General features: G+C 44.5%; 1 protein-coding gene across 3 annotated transcripts in view; it reads left to right on the top strand.

Moving 5' to 3' along the window:
• Positions 1 to 19,522, top strand: part of KPNA1 (karyopherin subunit alpha 1) — a 144,822-nt gene that overhangs the window by 38,735 nt on the left and 86,565 nt on the right. For 2 of the 3 annotated variants that reach the window (XM_006036676.3, XM_025193026.1), the window contains exons 7-11: positions 2,546 to 2,634; positions 8,921 to 9,020; positions 12,615 to 12,778; positions 14,967 to 15,045; positions 16,943 to 17,068. In XM_006036676.3, the coding sequence (XP_006036738.1) occupies positions 2,546 to 2,634; positions 8,921 to 9,020; positions 12,615 to 12,778; positions 14,967 to 15,045; positions 16,943 to 17,068 (558 nt within the window). The remainder of the gene's footprint in view (positions 1 to 2,545; positions 2,635 to 8,920; positions 9,021 to 12,614; positions 12,779 to 14,966; positions 15,046 to 16,942; positions 17,069 to 19,522) is intronic. The other variant, XM_025193027.1, reaches the window with a different exon arrangement.

The following is a 19,522-nucleotide window of genomic DNA, read 5'->3' as shown; positions in this document are numbered from 1 at the left end:
CTGTCCGTCACCAATTGTTTCTGCCCATTTAGCAGGGGTCCTATTCCTCCCTGGGCCTTCCTTTTACTCCCTATATATCTAAAAAACAATTTCTTGTTGTCCTTTACTTGGGATGCCATCCTCAGCTCCATGGTAGCTTTGGCCCATCTAACTGCCTCCCTACAAGCGCGAGCAGAGGAGTTATATTCATCTTTGGTGATCTCTCCCTGTTTCCACTTTTTATGTGCTCCCCTTTTGGCCCTTAGGCTGCCCTGGATTTCTCTGGTCAGCCAAGGAAGCCTCCTGGCCCCTTTCCCTCTTTTTCCTCGCATCGGGATCGTCTTGCTTTGTGCTCGAAGGATCATTTCCTTAAGGCACAGCCACCCTTCTTGGGCTCCCATCACTTCAGTTCCTTCAGTCTCTTCTAAGAAGTCATGTGTCCCAGCCCCCTCACCATTTTCATTGGCCCCCTGGATACTCTCCAGTTTGACCACAACCTTTTTGTAGGTGACCAAAACTGGCCTCAGTGCTCCTGCTAATGCAGCCCAGTGTGCCATTAGCTTTTTTATACTCAGCTTATTGTCACTGTAACCCCTGGGTCCTTTTCTGCAGAGCTGCTACTTAGCTATTCAGTCCCCAGCCTGTACCCTGCATAGGGTTGTTCCGTCCTACGTGCAGGACTTCGCACTTGTCCTTATTGAGCCCCATGAGATTTCTACCCTCCAGGGTATCTACTACTCCCCCCAGCTTGGTGTCATCTGCAAACATGCTGAGGATGTACTCCAACCCATCTTCCAGATCACTGATGAAGGTATTGAATAAAAACAGCCCCAGAACCGACCCTTGAAGCGCTCAATTTAATATTGACTGCCAACGAGACATCAAGCCAGCGATTACTACCCTTTGAGGCTGACGATCCAGCCACTTTGTTCTATCCACCTTACACCATTCGTGAAACCTGTATTTCCTTAGTTTGCTTGCAAGAGTGTTGTGAGAGACCATATCAAAAGCCTTGCTAAAGTCAAGATGCATCGCATCAACTGCTTTTCCTGCATCCATGAACCCAGTCTGTCATCATAGAAGGCAATCAGGTTGGCCAGGCAAGACTTGCCGTTGGTGAATCCATGCTGACTATTCCTAATCACCCTTTTCTCCAAGTGCTTAGAAATGGATTCCTTGAGGATCTGCTCCATGACTCTTCTAGGGACTGAGGTGAGGCTCACCAATCTGTAGTTCCCCAGATCCTCCTCCTTCCCTTTCTTCAAGATGGGCACTAGATTTGTCCTTTTCCTATCTTCCAGGACATTTCCTGGCCACCATGAGTTTTCAAAGAAAATGGCCAGTGACTCTGCAACCACATTTCTCAATTCTCTCAGCCCCCTTGGGGACATCACATCCAGTCCCATGGGCTTGTACATGTCCAGCTTTCTAAACAGTCCCTAACATGTTATTTTGCCACCATCAGCTGGTCATCTTTTCCCTAAAGTGTGCTGCCAGGCACAGTGTCTGGGAGCTGACTTTGCCTGTGAAGACTGAGCTAAGGCACTGAGTATGTCAGCCTTTTCCACATCATCTGTCACTAAATCTTCCTCTTGTTGCTGACTTACTTGTAGAAACCCTTCTTGTTGTTCTTCCCTTGCTAGCTACACCTGCAGTTACACTTTGGCCTTTGATATTTCATCCCTGCATGCCCAAATAATACTCTTATACTTCTCCCTAGTCGTTTGTCAAAATTTCCACTTCTTGCAAGCTTTTTTTTTTTTTCATGTGTTACCAGATTGAGGAGTTCCCTGCTAAGCTAAACTGGTCTCCTGCCCTATTTGCTAGTCTTCCTCCCTTATATAAATGATATATATATATATTACTTTTATTGACCTTTGCAGGGAGATAATGTCAAGCTTAACATATTCTGACTAATATAGTTTACTGATTACGTCTGATGTCAGTCTTTCCTTAATTTTCTATGGGAATTAAGGTCAAGATGTTATTCTGTAATTGTTACAGTTATCCATTCCTTCCCTTTTGGTGCCCATTTCTTCTCTTTTTGTGCCCTAATCAAGTTATGGCAGCTGTCCAGTCCCCAGTGTTTTAAGAGTGAAAGGTAAACTGGAGTACTTTATCCACAGGTTCTTTTACTTACTGCGTAGTAAGAGCAGGCATGGCAGAACTGTAAACTTTGTGGGGTTGGGAGTTTGAATATTGATTTCCCCTTCCATTTGTGTTCATCACATGCTCCTGTTTCTTGACTTCTTTTGCCACACTTCTTAATTTGGTATGAAGAGGATTCTTGTTTATGTGGCTGTTAATAAATTCTGTTGTTGACCCCATTTGGCCTGCTCCCCACCATGTGACAATATCCCTTTGTGGGTGTTCCTAGTCGAGCCATCCAGTGAGCCTGGCTCTGTATATGTACCTCAGAAGGAGGAATCTTTCCCTCCCATATAAATCAACTAAGAATCTAAGAATTATCATGGAGCATCTAGCTCTTACTACAGTATGCACATGCAGGAAAACTTTAATTGAATCATGAGAATAAAAGCAGGTATTGTTTTTTATTTCTTTGCAGGCAGTATGGGCTCTTGGCAATATTGCTGGAGACAGCACCATGTGTAGAGATTATGTGCTGGACTGCAACATCCTACCCCCTTTACTGCAGTAAGTATGTTTTGAGAAGGGTAGTCTCTGTTTTGCTGAAGTCTGATGAAACTGAAACTGAACTCCGGGATAGCCAGACATGTCAAAACAGTGTGTGTTATGTGAAACTGAGTCACAAATTCAGCACAGATGAGAGCTACTGCTTATACCTTATATGACCTTATATGACAGCCTAATAAGCAGAACTTATTTATCACTGACAGTGGAATGGGTATATTCACTTTTAATTGTCTCTTACTGCTGTGTAGGAAAGTTCTATGTAAGCACTTCCCCAGCAGCACAAACAGCACAGATCAGGTTCTTCTCATCCTGTATTCACAATGCTGGTTTCCCGATTTGTTGTTAGCGGGGTTTGTATATGAGGAGAAACTACTGAAGGAAAGATATGTCAGAGGTGAGTCTGTATTTGGTTCTGAAAGTAGTGAAGTCTGTGGCCAGTTTTCTCTGTGAAAGTGAGTTCTGGGCAGTAGATCCAGCTCCTGTGAAAGTTCTGTGCTTGTGGAGTTTTCTGTACTGGTCATTATTTTGGAATGTAGCTGTTCTGAGAGCATGGGTTCAGAGGGTGTGTAGTTGATGAAGGACTTTGATATCAGGAGTGAGAGCTGAAACTAAATTCTCAATTCAGTGGACAGCTAGCACACAGAATGGCACTTTGAGGAAATGTGTTTTTTTGCTCAATACAGGGAGGTGTACTGTGTATCAGCTGGAAATTTTCAGAGTTTGTTGCTTCATTCTTACTTTGTTCTTAATTTTTACATAGTGTTGAATATTTAGAGGCGGGGGAGCCCTTCTGTGTCTGATAGCAAAGTCACTTTTACCCTAAAGTGTGAATATTCCTCAATGTGCTCTTGCTTCCCTGTCTCTCTAGACTCTGCTTCTCTTGGCTAAACTGTATTTTGTCATGAGCAAAATGAGAGTTCCTACATTGGCTTTCATGAGAGTATTGGTATTTAACATGAGTAAAGCTAAGGGCCTAGACTAGGGGTGGGCAGTTATTTGGGCCTGAGGGCCACAATGGGGAGCTTTGAGCTGTTGTGGGCTGGGTCAGCACCTCCCCACCTGCAGCAACTCACCAAAACTCCTTATGGGGGGCTGTGGTGGGGGTAGGGAACAGTGTTCAGGAACAGAAGGGGCAAGTGAGGTTGGAATCATGAGGCCAGATCCCTGGGTGGTGACCACTCCAGGCCAGGCCCTGGGACCTACTCCCTATGTGACCCTACCCTCTGGGAAGGGGTGTGGGAGAGGGTGTTGCCTGGATGCTAGGTCCTGGGAGTCTGCCATGGATGGAGGGGAGATAAGGAGCAGTAGGCGCTTCTGGAGGCAGGGGAAGCAGAACAGCACCCGGCTGCAGCCAAACTGAAAGCTGCATGTGCTGGCTAGGGCTGGGGTTGGGACTAGGCCATGAACGCCAACAGAAGCCAGGCAGGGCTTAGCCCTATGCCAAGTGCCACGGGGGCAGCTGCAGGCCAGATCCAGTCACTTGGTGGGCCAGATTCAGCCCGCTGGCCATACTTTGCCCACCCTTGGCCTAGATAGATTACACAGTTAAACTTCTGTAACATAATTGATTTTGTACTCAAGCATCTTATACCAGGACAGTAAGCACTCAAGGAACTGATTGGCATGATCCCCTGGGAGGCCAGTTTGAGGGGGAGAGGAGAAGTGTAGCAGAACTGGTTGTACTTTAAAGAAATCTTACTGAGGGGGCAGGAACCAATCATCCTGATGTGCAGGACAATTAGCAAGTATGGCAAGGAACTCTTCAGTGAGCTAAAACACAAAAAGGAAGTTTACAAGTAGTAGAAACTTAGACAAACTACCAGGGAGGAGTACAAGCTTATTTCTCGGGCATGCAGGGATGAAATATCAGGAAGGTCAAAACGCAATTAGAGTTGTAGTTAGAAAGGGACATGAAGAATAACAAGAAGGGTTTCTACAAGTATGTCAGCAACAAAAGGAAGATCAAGGAACGTGTGAGTCCTTACTGAATGGGGGAGACAACCTAGGGCATCCAGAGACATGCTCCCTGAGGCACGGCTGGCACTTTAATTAAATGCAGTTCTGAGAGCAGTGCTAATTAAAAGTCCCTGAAGCGTCACATGTATTAGCGTTCCTGTGCTGAAAAATGGCCGAACGAGCTTTAGTTCAAAACACCCTGCTGCCATTTTTCAGTGCAGGGACACCAGGGGACCTGGTGACAGTCTATAAACTCACTAGAGGGGACCAGAAGGGGTTGGGGGAGACCTTGTTTCCCCTAGCGCCCCCGGGATAACAAGGAATAACGGCCACAAGTTGTTGGAGAGTAGGTTTAGATTAGACATCCGTAAGAACTGCTTCACAGTTAGGGCAGCTAGGATCTGGAACCAACTTCCAAGGGAAGTGGTGCTGGCTCCTACCCTGGGGGTCTTTAAGAGGAGGCTTGATGCCTACCTGGCTGGGGTCATTTGAGCCCAGTTTTCCTCCTGCCCAGGCAGGGGGTCGGACTTGAAGATCTACAAGGTCCCTTCCGACCCTACTTCTATGATTCTACGATACTCGTGATGTTGGAGTCTGCTGGAGTGTAGTAATTTCTATGTGCCAGCAGACTCAGTTGATTACAGTGCATCAGAGCAGCCACCCTGCATGTGTATAGGAGCCCCTAGTGACAGATGATAAGGAAAAGGCTGAAGTACTCAATGTTTTTTTTACCTCAATCTTCACAGGCAAAGTTAGATCCCAGACTGCTGCACCTGGCAGCACAGTTTGGGGAGGAGGTGAGCAGCTGACAGTGGTGAAAGAACTTGTTAGGGACGGTTTAGAAAGCTGGACATGTACAAGACCATGGGGCCAGACACAATGCACCCAAGGGTGCTGAGACAGTTGGAGATATGATTGCAGAGCTGCTGGCCATTATCTTTGAAAACTCACAGTGATCAGGAAAGGTCCTGGAGAATTAGAAAAGGGCAAATCCTAGTGCCCATCTTGGAAGGAAGAGGATCTGGGGAGCTACAGACTGGTCAGCCTCACCTCAGTCCCTGGAAAAATGGAGCAGGTTCTCAAGGTATCCATTTCTAAGCACTTGGAGGAGAACAGGGTCATTAGGAATGGTCAGCATTGATTCACCAAGGGCAACTCATGCCTGACTTACCTGATTGCCTTCCATGATGAGAAACTGGGTCCATGGATGCAGGGAAAGCAGTGGATGTGATGCACATTGACTTTAGCAAGGCTTTTGATACGGTCTCCCACAACACTCTTGCAGGCAAGCTAAAGAAATATAGCTTTTATGAATGGACTGTGAAATGGATAGAAAAGTGGCTGGATTGTTGGTCTCAAAGGGTAGTAATCACTGACTCAATGTCTAATTGACAGCTGGTATCAAATTGAGTGCCTCAAGGGTCAGTCTGGCTCTGGTTTTGTTCAATACCTTCATCAGTGATCTGGAAGATGGGTTGCAGTGCCTCCTCAGCATGTTCGCAGATGACACCAAGCTGGGGGGAGTAGTAGATATGCTGGAGGGTAGGGTTAGGATTCAGAGAGACCTCGACAAATTGGACAACGGATCGAAAGAAATCTCATGAGGCTCAGTAAGGACAAATGCGAAGTCCTGCTTGTAGGACAGCATAACCTTATGCACCGGTACAGGCTGGGGTCTGAATGGCTAAGCAGCAGCTCTGCAGAAAAGGACCTGGGCATTACAGTGGACAGTAAGCTGAATATGAGCACAACAGTGTGGCCTTGTTGCAGAAGGCTAATGGCACACTGGGCTGCATTAGCAGGAGCACTGCCAGCAGATCAAAGGAAGTGATTATTCCCTTGTGTTTGGCACTGGTGAGGGTGCACCTGGAGTACTGTGCCCAGTTTTGGGCCCCCCACTATAGAAAGGATATGGACAAATTGAAGAGAATCCAGGGGGAAATGAAAATAGGGGACTGGGACACATGGCTTCTAAAGAGAGACTGAACAGAACTGGGCTTATTTAGTCTGGAGAAGAGAAGACTGATTTAATTGCAGCCTTCAACTGCCTGAAGGGTGGTTGCAAAAAGGACTGTTCTGAGTGGTGACAGATGAGAGAACAAGGAGCAATGGTCTCAAGTTGCAGCAAGGGAAGTTTGGGTTAGATATTGGGAAAAACTCTCATGAGGAGGGTAGTAAAGCACTGGAGCAGGCTACCCAGGCAAGTTTTGGAATCTCCATCCTTGGAGGTTTTTGAGACCTGGCTAGACAAATCCTTGGCTGGGATGCCATAATTGAGGATTGTCCTGCTTTGAACAGGGGGTTGGACTAGATGTGACTTCCTGAGGTCCCTTCCAACCCTAATTCTCTTTGAGTCTATTATTACAGTGACTAAGCTACAGACAGAGAACACCTATACTAATGTGTTGGTGTAGTTAAACCCCATGAGTCTGTTAGGGATTTGTTTACGTTTTCATTTTTTTTCACTGGTATAAATGTGTTGCCTGTTCAGACTACTAAGCCATTCAGATTTACACCTGTGCTATCTTAGGAACTGCCCAAGTGGGTCTTGGATTCTGTCAGGACTTACGCTTTGATCTAAGAAATATTATCTTGGCAAGATTAGCACTTCTTCCACGAGGACTCGTGTGATCAGCTTGGGTAGTATTCTTTTATTAGATGCATATGGAACAGCAGCACAGTCTTTATCTCACTTTTACTGATACAAACCTTCACGCTTTATCAGGTAGGACATAAGCATAATTTGCCTCCTGCTCTGAGCTAGATTCATTGTAGGCCATGATATGACTGGCATGTTGTATACAGCAATGGCAGCTCCAGCCTGGGGCATGTGGCAGCTGCAGCTCTGGCCCTAGCACCCATGGTGGGACTTGTGGTGGCAGTGCCTACAGGCCAAGCTCCTGTAAGGCAACTGGGGCTGTATCAGACCTTGTTTGCCTTGCTACCATCAAGAGCCATGTACAGTAAGTGTTTTCAGACATCTAGGTTCATTCTTTTATAAGTGCTAGAATGCAAAGTTCTGTGAATGCTTAGGATTACAGCTGTGGCTAAACATTTAGGTGGCACTTTGAACTGCACATTAGAGAAAAGGTCATAAACTCCAACTAAAGGTAACTAGCCCATCCAAATCCTTTTTGGAATCCAAACCGCAGGAATAAAATCTGGGGATTCACTTGATGTAGAGCAACTCTTGTTGAATTATACTGTAACCATGTTTTTCCAAGATCTGTTGTCCACAGAGATTCCACAGCAACGCCCTCCAATCCTGTTCATCAGAGTTTTGTTCCTATATGGGATTCTTATTGGCAAAGGAATAGAGCACAGGTAGTGCTTTATGCTCTTGATGATGGGGAGAAGGATGGCATTGGGGTGTCAGGGCAGTGTCAATTGTTTTTTTAAAAGGATCTGAATTTTAAAGGATTGGAATACCTTCGTAACACCCAGACTGGTATCTGTGTAGACAGCTCATCTAACCACCGCAGTTACGTAAAATAAGTAAATGTTTTTTTAATATTAGATGAAACCTAGAATTAGGTACACATGCTTTGGGTTCTGCAATGGAAATACTTCATTCTTCCCCATCAGCTGCCATTGCACAAAAGGATTTTTTGTTGCAATGAATAATGCTGATAAACAGCAGGGGCTTGCTCAGTGAAAAGACGTACTGCTTCGGACTAGGCTGGGGACATTCAGGAAGTTCTGTTATTTGTCAGTAATCATTTTATAGATCTCGTTGCCTTTTGTGAACCTAATGCTTGCTCAAGCTCTATCAGAGATCTAATTTTAATGAAATTGTGCAGCCAAGAAAGGAGCTTCGTAGTATGTTACTTTCACAGAGACTGGGCTCACTATTTGAGTCTCCAGCTGATTCAGCAATGGAGCACTTGAGCCTGGAGAACTTTCTTTCATAAAGAAAGCATCTTTGATATAACTTCTGGGCCTCATTTAAAGGTCCTGTTCTCTAAAACAGTTCAGCCAGGTTGTGAGCAAAGCTCCTGAACTGACTGAACGGTTCCATAGAAATCCTGATATCTATCAAAATAAGTTACTTGGTCAAACTCATTGCAAGTGCTTCTGGACTAGTAAAATCCAGTAATAGATTGAAGGCAGAAGTTGTCTTTGAAGGCAGAAGTTGTCAACCATTGATTACTATTTAACTAGTGATTTATTTTGGTGTAATCTTTCTAACCTATTTTCCATAGACTTAAGTTGGAAGAACTTTAGACCCTGTGAATGCTTCATTCATCTGTTAATTAACACTTTAGTATGTTTTGCCCTTCCTTTGAAAGATCTTAAAAGAAACGGACTGATGGCTGTTTTTTGTGTTCAGATTACTTTCAAAACAGAATCGTCTTACCATGACACGAAATGCTGTATGGGCTCTATCCAACCTCTGCAGAGGGAAGAATCCTCCTCCTGACTTTGCCAAGGTAAGAAACAAAACATGAAAGAAAACAAGAGAATGAGAGGTTGAGGCATGGTGCCCAAAAAAGGGAGGAGGAAGGAACTGAGATGTTTAAATTAAACAAAAAAATCCACAGAAATAGTTAGGAATTCAGAAGTCTTCCTGAATGTGCTTATTGTAGCTGAGAAGTATATAGCTGAATATAGTATATTGTAGCTGAGAAGTATCTCAGCTCAGATTGGTAGCTTTGAAGATGTGTGGAATTTTTGGGGAATTTTTTTTTTTGATCTGCAGAATCTTTTGCACTTGATGAAGTCTCGTCTTGTCTGTCCAGGTGCTAACTCCTGGGAACAGACACCACACGTACAGCATGCAACTAGTTTGACAACCAAGGAGCAATTGATAGTGCTCTACATGGCAGTCAAAGGCCCATTGGCCTGCCTAGGACACTGTTCCAAGTAATGTGTATTGGCAGGCTGCAGGGTTGCTCGGTCTAATGTTTTTGGGGATTATTGCCATTTCCATGAGCAATAACATATGTTCAATGGAGGAGGGTGTGGGGCTTCAGATGTATATATGCAAGACCTCATTCTAGTGCAGGGATGTCCAACTCATGAGGTTTTATGGGCTGGATGAATGGCATGGGGCTGGTGAACAGCCCAGATAAATGGAGCAGGGCCAGTCCATGGGGCCGATCAGGCCCGCAGACTGGCCCTGCATGCAGGATCCAATGCACAGGGCTACAGTACCATGAGCACTGCATTCAGTGTGCACCCCAGACTGGCCCTATGTGCAGTATGTGCATTGAACTAGCTGTGCATCCATCCCGACCTGCGTACCACATAGGGCCGATCCAGTGATTGTGCCCTGTGTGGTATGTCCGAGACATGGGATGGTGTTCCAAGACAATGGATTGCTAGGAAGAGATGGGATCCATCTGATGAAGTGAGGGAAGAGCATCTTTGCAGACCGGCTCACTAACTTGGTGAGGAGGGCATTAAACTAGGCTTGCCAGGGGAAGGAGACCAAAGCTCTGAGATATGTGGGGAAGCAGGTGACCTTGAGGTAGCACAAGCAGGAGGGGGCAACAGGGGAGGCCGTCTCATTCATCCTGAGAAAGTAGGGCGGTTAGTTAGTTACCTCAGATGTCTTTTCATGAATGTATGGAGCCTGGGAAACAAGCAAGAAGAATTAGAAGTCCTCATACAATCATCGAGCTATGACATCATTGGAATAACAGAGACTTGGTGGGCTAGCTTGCATGACCCAGCTGTGACAGTTCTCCAGTATAAAGTGTTCAGGAACAACAGGCAGGGGAGAAGAGGACTTGCTCTTTATGTAAATCAGCTGTATGATTGCTCAGAGCTCCAGTATGACACTAGAGATAGGCCGGTTGAAAGTCTTTGGGTTAGCAGAGGGGAGAGTAATAAGGTGACGTTGTGGTGAGGGTCTGCCATCGACCACCAGACCAGGAGGATGAGGTGGATAAGGCTTTCTTCAAACAGCCAGTGAAAGTTTCAACATTATAGGACATGGTTCTCATGGGGGACTTCAGTCACCCTGACATCTGTTAGGAGGGTCATACAGCAATGCACAGGCAATCCAGGAAGTTTTTGGAGAATGTTGGGGACAACTTCCTGGTGCAAGTGTTGGAGAGGCCAGCTAGGGGCTGTGCTCTCCTTGACCTGCTGTTCACAGACAGGGAAGAACTGGTGGGGAATGTAGAAGTGGGTGTCAACTTGGGCAGCAGCAACTGTGAGATGTATGAGTTCAGGATCCTGAGGAAAGGAAGGAAGAAGAGCAGCAGAGTAAGGACCCTGGACTTCAGAAAAGCAGACTCAATTCACTCAGGGAGCTGATAGGCAGGATCCCTTGGGAGGCTAGTGTGAGGGAAAGGAGTGCAGCAGAGATGTTATACTTCAAAAAACCCCCAAAAACAAAAAAACCCACCTTACTGAGGGGGCAGGGAACTAGCTGTGGAGTGGGGGGAGGGCTGCCAGGTCCCTATGCAAACTAGACCCAACAATTGGGGATCTCTGTAAATCGCAGGGGAAGTGCTTCCAGCAGCTGCTCCTTTAATTTTTTTTCATTTTGCTGCTTACCCTGCCCTGACCCTGATTGGTGGAGGGGCCCTGCCTGGCAGGCCACTTGCTGCTGATTACTGGGAAAGTGAAAACCACTGTTTTAAATGTGCTGTGGTTTTTTCTCCCCTCTGCTGATTGGGAGAGGGGCTCCGGTGGCCCCACCACTTGCTGTTGACTGGCAGGGAGGCAAAAACCATGGCATATTTAGAACTTTTGTTTTCATTTCTGGGAGATCTGCAGCAAACAGCTCAGCTGGTGGGGCCCCTTTGCTGATCAGGGCCTGGGGAAAGCAGTGAAATGAAAAAAAAAATAAAGGAGCTGCTGCAGAGAGCACTTCCTCTGCAATTTATGGAGATCCCTACCAATGATGTTTTACTGACCTATCCAGCAGCTAAGGCACTTGACCACTATTAGTACTAAGCCAGTCTGAGTGAAACAAAAATAACAGCATGGACTCAAGTATCATTGCACTAGAGCAGGGGTATCAAAAACATGGCCTGCAGAGACCTATCATCCAGTCTGCAGTGCTGTTTATGAATAACAGAAACATAGAAAACTGGGGTTGGAAAGGACCTCAGGAAGTCATTTAATCCAACCCCCTACTCAAAGTGGGACCATCCCCAACTAGATCATCCCAGCCAAGGCTTTGCCTGCCCTGGTCTTAAAAACCTCCCAAGGATGGAGATTCCACAGCCTCTCTGGGTAACCTGTTCCTGTGCTTTAGTACCCACCTAGTGAGAGTGTCTTTTTTTCAACATCCAACCTAAACTTCCCTTGCTGAAACTTGAGCCCATTGCTCTTTATTCTGTCATCTGCCACCACTGAGAACAGTCTAGCCTCCATCCTTCAGGTAGTTAAAGTTTGCTATTAAACCCCCAGACTTTTCTCCAGACTAAATAAGCCCAATGCCCTCAGCCTCTCCTCAGAAGTCATGTTCCCAAGCCCCTAAACATTTTTGTTTTTCTCCACTGGAGTCTCCAATTTGTCCATATGCTTTCTGTAGTGAGAGGCCCAAAACTAGACACAGTACTCCAGATGTGGCCTCACCAGCACTGAATAGAGGGGAATAATCACTTCTCTTGATACGCTGGTAACATTCCTACTAGCGTAGCCCAGGATGCATTAGCATTCTTTGCAGCAAGCGCACAGTGTTGCAACATGAGTTGGATCATATCCAGATTATAGTCCACTGTAACCCCAGGTCCTTTTCTGAAAAAATTGACTAGCATATTCTGTATCTAATGCTGAGGGAATTGGCTGCCTTGTCATGTGTCATCTGATGCTCCCAGTCCCTCCAGTTATATGTGCTGCTGCATACGTGAACATGTCTTCATTTCTAATGTTGAAGGAAGACTTATTTCTGCTTCTCTGTGGAGCTGGAGCTTTTCATAAGAGCACTGATGTAGGTCCTTAATGATTCCTCAGGTCTTTCAGACTGCATACCAGTCCAGTGCCCTACAGAGTCAAGTGCAGGATGCTAGCTGATTTTGGACTTCTGCATTTCATAGACCACACATCTTTTTAATGTTTTGCAGGTTTCACCTTGTCTAAGTGTGCTTTCCTGGCTGCTTTTTGTCAATGACACAGATGTACTAGCTGATGCCTGCTGGGCCTTGTCATATTTGTCTGATGGACCTAATGATAAAATACAGGCAGTGATTGATGCAGGAGTGTGTAGAAGACTCGTGGAGCTGCTGATGTAAGAAATTAACTTAAAAGAATCGACTTGATTTCTTACTGTTACCCCTTTACCCTTTCTCTACAGTCCAACTTCCTGCAAAAGTAAACTTAAGTAGAGATTCTGCAATAGTAGAAAACAAACATGGTTCATTGGCCTTAATGCCAGCAGTATCAATAATTTTGATATGTATCTTTTAAAACTCTGTAAAAACAACAGTGAATGCATCTACACATGAAATTAAGGTGACACAATAAACTCTGGCTCGTGCTGAAGCCAAATTGCTCCCAGGTGCAGCATCTATACATGTGCCTGGGACAGCAGCAATTTGAGCTGAGATGGAACGAGCCCCCAGCTGGCTGGGCTGATGGGTCTCCATTTATGCCCCCGGTCACTGTCTACATGTGCGTTTCAGCACAGTAAAATACTCAAGACAGTCCTATCCCTGACAGTACTGTCCTACAGTGGAGTTAATTAATTTACTGTGTCCTAATACAAACACTCGTCTAGACTGTGATGCTTTACTGCGGAGCTAATTAGTTAACTGTCCAGTAAAGTGCGTGTGTAGATGCGCCCACTGAGACACAGCTGAGTTTTTATATTATATTAAATATATGACATTTTATACTGGAGCTCAGGGCCATCCCTGGTGGGGGCGAATTGGGGCAACTGCTGGGGACCCTGCAGAGCAGATCAGAGCAGAAAGGCCGTGGCTGTAGTTTAGCCCACCCACCCGCCTGGTGGGTTGAACGGCTCTTTGCTTGTTCCAGCCAGAAGTTCCAACTGCCACCCATCCCACTGCATCCGGTGTGCCAGGGCTTTCACTCCTCAGCATAAATGCTGTGGGATGGGGAGGGGTGCCTCGCGCAAGCCGCTTTGCCCCGGGCCCTGCTAGGATCATCTGTGCTGAAGCTACAAAAGTGGGCTTTGTCATTTTGGTTTATGCATATGGTCTATGTGTATCTTAGGAAGCTGTTATTGCTAAATAAACAGTACATAGCTACATTAATGCAAAATCCTACAATATGTTTAAAAGGAAGGAAGGAAAAAAACCTAGAATATACAATTACCTTCATTTACCAGCTTGTGTGTATTAAACAGACTCAAGCAGTATTAAACAGAATTAATGATCACTTATTTTAAAAAAAAATGAAAAACACAGAAAATTATTGAAAAATACTCTATTTCTTTTCTTAAGTTATCTGTTTTCTCATCACTAGAGGAAACACTATCCCATTTTGATCTTTAATAAAATGCTGTTATCGATCAGTTACAAATATAGGAAATGCGATCTCTTGCTAGTTAAATTTTATCTTAGAGATTGTATTGATTTCTCAGCATCAGTGAATCTTGCTATGTAATCATTAAGTGATGATTTTTATATTTACTAGAATTTTCCCTTTCATGTTAAGGGCCACGTTGCCATTTTCTAGTGATGGACTCGCTTTAAAATGTTTATAAAAGAATATATGGCCAGTTGTCAAATTGCTATAAGAAATTGACTGTTTCAGTCAATCCCTGTTGAATCCCTTTTATTTTAAGGTAAATTTTGTTAAAGGAAGAACACTTGGCTTGTCAGCAGCTAGCAACAAAATAACAGCCATGAGAGGTGTTTTTTGTTTGCTTGAAGGAATTTGTCAGGAGTCAAAGTTGGAGGAATACTTTTCCTATGGAAAAGAATGTAGTTTTTTTCATTTTCAAAACCACAACATTTTAAGGGGATGTGGTTAAATTAAATCTGATGCCCAATTTTTTCTGTAATAGAAGAGACTTGTAAGAGTCTCATTTTTTATAACAGAAAATTATGAAGGATTTTTCTTTCATTTTTTCTTAGTTTATTTTCTTTATTTGGCAGAAGTTAGTGTGTAATCAGTTTTATTGATTCCATTATATAGGCAGTAAGTTACTTGACCATGCAATGGATTTCTCAGCACTGCAAGTGAGAAAAACAGTGCACAAAATTAAAGCAAAAAGCCACAGAAACTGTTCATCAAATCTAAAACATTAAAAAGCCCCTAGAGGACCCTAAAAAGAAGTACCCATAGTTTCGAATCCAAACTTAGAGATACCTTTTATGACTTCAGTCGTGTCACTCTGTCTTGTTGAGGAAACTCTCCTTTGGCCAGTAAGGAGTCTTGGTAGGTCCTGATTGAAAGGATGGGGCTGCAAAATTGTCTTGGGCTGTTACCTCTTTCCTTGTATTTTTTAGGCACAGTGATTACAAAGTGGTATCTCCTGCCTTACGAGCAGTTGGGAACATTGTGACTGGGGATGACATCCAGACCCAGGTATAGACTCCATTGTTTTGGGTTGTAATTCTGTTTGCCTTTTTGGTTAATGGGATAATTCATAAGCCTCTAAATTGTTTTTTTTGTTTTGCTTATTACACCATTGTATTTTCTGTTTCTCACCAATATGAGAGTGGTGTCATTGGTTGTAGCCAAGCATGTCACTTTCATGCTGCACTTCAGTCCTGACCTACAGCTCCCAGGATGAATTTCTACACAGTCATGCTGATATACTAGTCAATCTTGACATTCAACACTTGCGAGTATTCCTTTTCTGATTCTGTCCCAAGCAAAGACTAGCTGTTACGCTGAATCTTGTACTGGCTTTATGCTGTGGCCTTCTTACCTCTATAGTCTAGTTCAGATTGTCCAGCTGCATGCACCCGGCAAGGGGTTAATTTGCAGGGGGTGGGGGGAGTTCCCACCTGGCTGCTCCTCCCCACATTGCAGCAGCAACCAGGGGCTCAAGGCACCTTCTACGGATTTCCACTTCCTGTCCCTGCCCCAGGAGCCCATGGCAATGTGGTTCAGCTGGGGGGCTGAAGATGGAGGCCAGGGTGTCTTGGTGGAACAGTGCTGCAGGAATTGCATGTGCAGTGTGCAGACCTTACTGGTGTGACCCATCTGGTGTGCAGCCCCCAGCTGCTTAGAAGTTTTTATAGTCCTGGCCTAGTTGAAAGTATTAATATTTACTTTCTAATCTTTGCCAGAGTTGAAACTCAGCTTCCTAGCCCACAGTTCAGTTTAACACTTACCATATGTTATTATGCATGGGACTTTCTTTTGTAACCTTTAATCCGGTTAGATTCATATTGGGTAAGAAGATTGGTGAGTAACAACTAGATGTTCTCTGCTTATATTCTTCATTATGAGAGAGATTTGTTTGTATGCATTTTCTAATCTTGCTTTTTATGTTCTGTTGCTGAGAGCTACATTAGCACCATGTGCTTTATCACTTGTTTCGATGGCATGTAAATTTGCCATAAAATTATTTTGAGATCAGGTTTAATATACATGATTCCTTAGTTTCATAGAAATTAAGGTCAAAAGAGAGAAGTAGTCCATCTCATTTGAACTCCTATTATATTCCAGGTCACTAAATATCATGCAAATTTCCCAGAAATGTCAGTTATAGCATCATATGAAAGTAGTGCTGGAAGGGACCTGGCAAGATCATCCCTGACTAAACTATCCCAATCAAGTGTCTCTCTAACCTGCTGTTAAAAACTTCCAATAATGGAGATTCCACAATTTCTCTAAGTAGCCTGTTCCAGTGTTCCAGCCTGTTCCACCCTCATTCTCAGAAAGTTCCTCCTAATCTCCAACCTAAATTTCCTTTGCTGTAGTTTGAGGCCCCTACAGCTACAGAGAAAAGCCCACCTCTGTCCCTTCTGTAATCATACTTCAGGGTGATCAAATACCCCTTAAGCCTTCTCTCCTCCGAACTAAATAATCCTAGTTCTTTCAGTCTTTCCTTATAAGTCTTGCCTCCCAGCCCCCTAGTCATCTTGCTATGTGTTGGGCTCTTTCTAAGCTGTTCACATCCTCTTTGATGTGTGGGGTGAAAAACTAGATACAGTACCACAGGTGAGGCTTCACCACTGCTAAATAGAGTGGAAGAATCACTGCCCTTGATTTGCAAGTGCTGCTTCCATTAGTACAATCTAGAATGCTTGTTGGCTTTTTTGCAACAAGAGCACACTGTTGGCTCATATTTAGCTTATGGTCTACTTCAGGGATGCTCAACCTCCAGCCTATGGTGCAGCCCACAAAGCTGGAGCGAATGGCTTGTCACGGCACATCAGCATAGGTGAATGCTTCCGCTGCTTTCTCTCTCCTTTCCCCTGCTGATTATTCTGGGCATAATCTAACATGTTTTCTCTACCCTTTCCCCTAGGTAATTTTGAATTGTTCAGCCCTCCAGAGTTTACTGCATTTGCTAAGCAGCCCAAAGGAATCTATTAAAAAGGAGGCATGTTGGACAATATCTAACATAACAGCTGGAAACAGAGCCCAGATCCAGGTAACCCACACAACTATGGGTTTTGTCATCTGATCTTGGAGAAATGCCTATCAAATGGCATTCCATTTATATACTTTAAAATAGAGGTAGAAGGAGGCTGTGAGCCTTACACAGGTGAATGTTTAGATAACCCAGCCATCTCTGTAATAGAATTCAAATTCTTAAAGCTTAGTAACTTTATCAGGTTTCAGAAATAAAGGGTGAAGAGTTATGCCAGTGGTGAGGGCTGACTGGCTAACCCCAAGAAAACAGCTTTGCCACAGTTTGCCATGATTTCTCTTGTATCCTGTTTTTAATTACATATGGAGTTTTACATGTGTTCCATCTGCTGTTTATTTCTGCTGTTTTTGCTTCTCTGCCAGAGTCCTGAGGAAGGGTCTGTCTCCCACAAAAATCCTTGCCTCTGGCAACTTTGTTATACACAATCTGGGGAATAAAATCTAATCACCAAAAATAAAATTGTTTCATCTCCTCAACACCCAGTATAGTTAGGTCCTCCCAAACAAGAAAGGAATGCTTTCACCCTTCTAATTTACTGAACATAATGATAACCAGATTTTTTTAAACACACACAATCCTCTGTTTTCAGTACTAAACCTGGTAGTTGATTCTGTAAAACACTTAATAAATTTTCTTAGATTTCACACCAGTGAACCATTTTACCTAGTTTAGGTTGTCCAAATTCAAAACAGTTGTTACCAGGATAGTCTCTTTGAGGAGACCACCCCCATAACCATCAGCTTTTCTAGTCTCTCTGTCTTCAGTGCTAGAGAATATAGGAGTAGACAGCAATTTCAGTCCCCTGTACATCAGTCTTTGCACTGGAATTCCCTTGCCATGGCAGACCAGACAGACCAGATCCTCATAGCTTGGATTTTTGGCCCTCTCTTAGACCAGTGGTCTTCAACCTTTTTAGACTCCAAGGACCCTTTGGACATTGTCACATCTTGGCTTTCTACTACAGAAAAATAATAGAGCAATTGTTTTTTTGCAAAGGACTCAGAAAGACCACAGCAGGTCAAAATGTTTTTGACACCATGGATTCCTATTTGAAATAGGACTTAATCTCTGGGTTTATCTTGTGACTCATGTGTAAGTGTTTGCACACCTTACACTGCTAATATTGCACAACAGCCTTACAAGAATTTCACAGCACCCCAGCGTGCCATCACTTGCTTAGGTGGTAGAACTCCTAGAATTCTTTGACTCCATATGGCAGACTGCAGACCAACCTTTGTAGCAGTTTCACAGACTTTCAGGAGATGTTTAACTAAATATTTTTTTCTTCATTGGCTGTGTGGTTTTCCCTTCAAAACTGATAGGGCTCCATGTCTTTGTTTTTATTTGACTTTGTGGGAGATTTGGAAGGACACCATTTCGCTTCCTTGTGTTCCCCCTCAGAAACAGCAGGCTGAATTGAAAATAACTCCTGCCTGACCAACACTAAGACTGAACAGACTGACAGAAGTTCCCTTCACTGAGTTAGAATAAGTTATATGGCTCTAAAGCCCTCTCCTTTCCCATTCTCACTCTCCTTCCTCCCAGCATACGCTTATACATAGGACCCATATTTCCACAGCTTCTAGAAAACTCAGGAAAGTTTAACTAAATCACTCGGGAAGGTGAGGTCATCCCTGGAACTGAAAGAAGAAACACCAGCTCCTAGTCGATATGAAGGCAAGATCCATGCAGTAATGAATGAGAACTGGAAAGCAGTCCTCAAGTCTTTCTCTGCCATAAAAGATGACACATCCTGCAGCCCTTCTAATACAGATGAAGCATTTGTGTTCAGTGGCTCTGGTTAATTTATCCCAGTGGTCTCCAACTTCTTTAAGGTGAAGAAGTTGGAGATGACTTTTTGAAGTAAAGGCAATCCAGGATCTATTGCACCCCCCACACCCCACCACCCTGCTCAGCAGGTCAGTCTGGGGCAGCCTGGGGGGGCAGATCGAGGCCCCCACAGTGAAGGAGGGAGTGGGGCAGGGGCAGGGGTGAGTGGGGCCCTGACCAGGCAGGTGGGTTGGGCTGGGGGAGAGTTGGAGCCTGGGTGGCTTGTGCAGGTGGGCTTCCGGCAGAGGGCTGGAGGGCATGTGCCCCCCTGATCTGTGTGCGGGGTGAGGCGGCTGCTGCTGTGCGCTGGGCTTTGTGCCCCAAGCTATCAGGGCTTCGACCTGGCCTGACCAGGGCCCCACTCACCCACAAGAGAAGGTTGAGAGGTGACCTTGTGGCTGCCTATAAGTTCATCATGGGGGCACAGAAGGAAATTGGTGAGGCTTTACTCACCAAGGCGCCCCTGGGGTTTACAAGAAATAATGACCATAAACTAGCAGAGAGCAGATTTAGACTAGACATTAGGAAGAACTTCACAGTTAGAGTGGCCGAAGTCTGGAATGGGCTCCCAAGGGAGGTGGTGCTCTCCCCTACCCTGGGGGTCTTCAAGAGGAGGTTAGATAG

The sequence above is a fragment of the Alligator sinensis genome, unplaced genomic scaffold, assembly GCF_000455745.1.
Source record: "Alligator sinensis unplaced genomic scaffold, ASM45574v1 scaffold538_1, whole genome shotgun sequence".
In the NCBI taxonomy this organism is placed as follows: Eukaryota; Metazoa; Chordata; order Crocodylia; family Alligatoridae; genus Alligator; species Alligator sinensis.
Note: the sequence above shows the minus strand (reverse complement) of the source record. Positions and strands in the feature narration are given on the sequence as shown.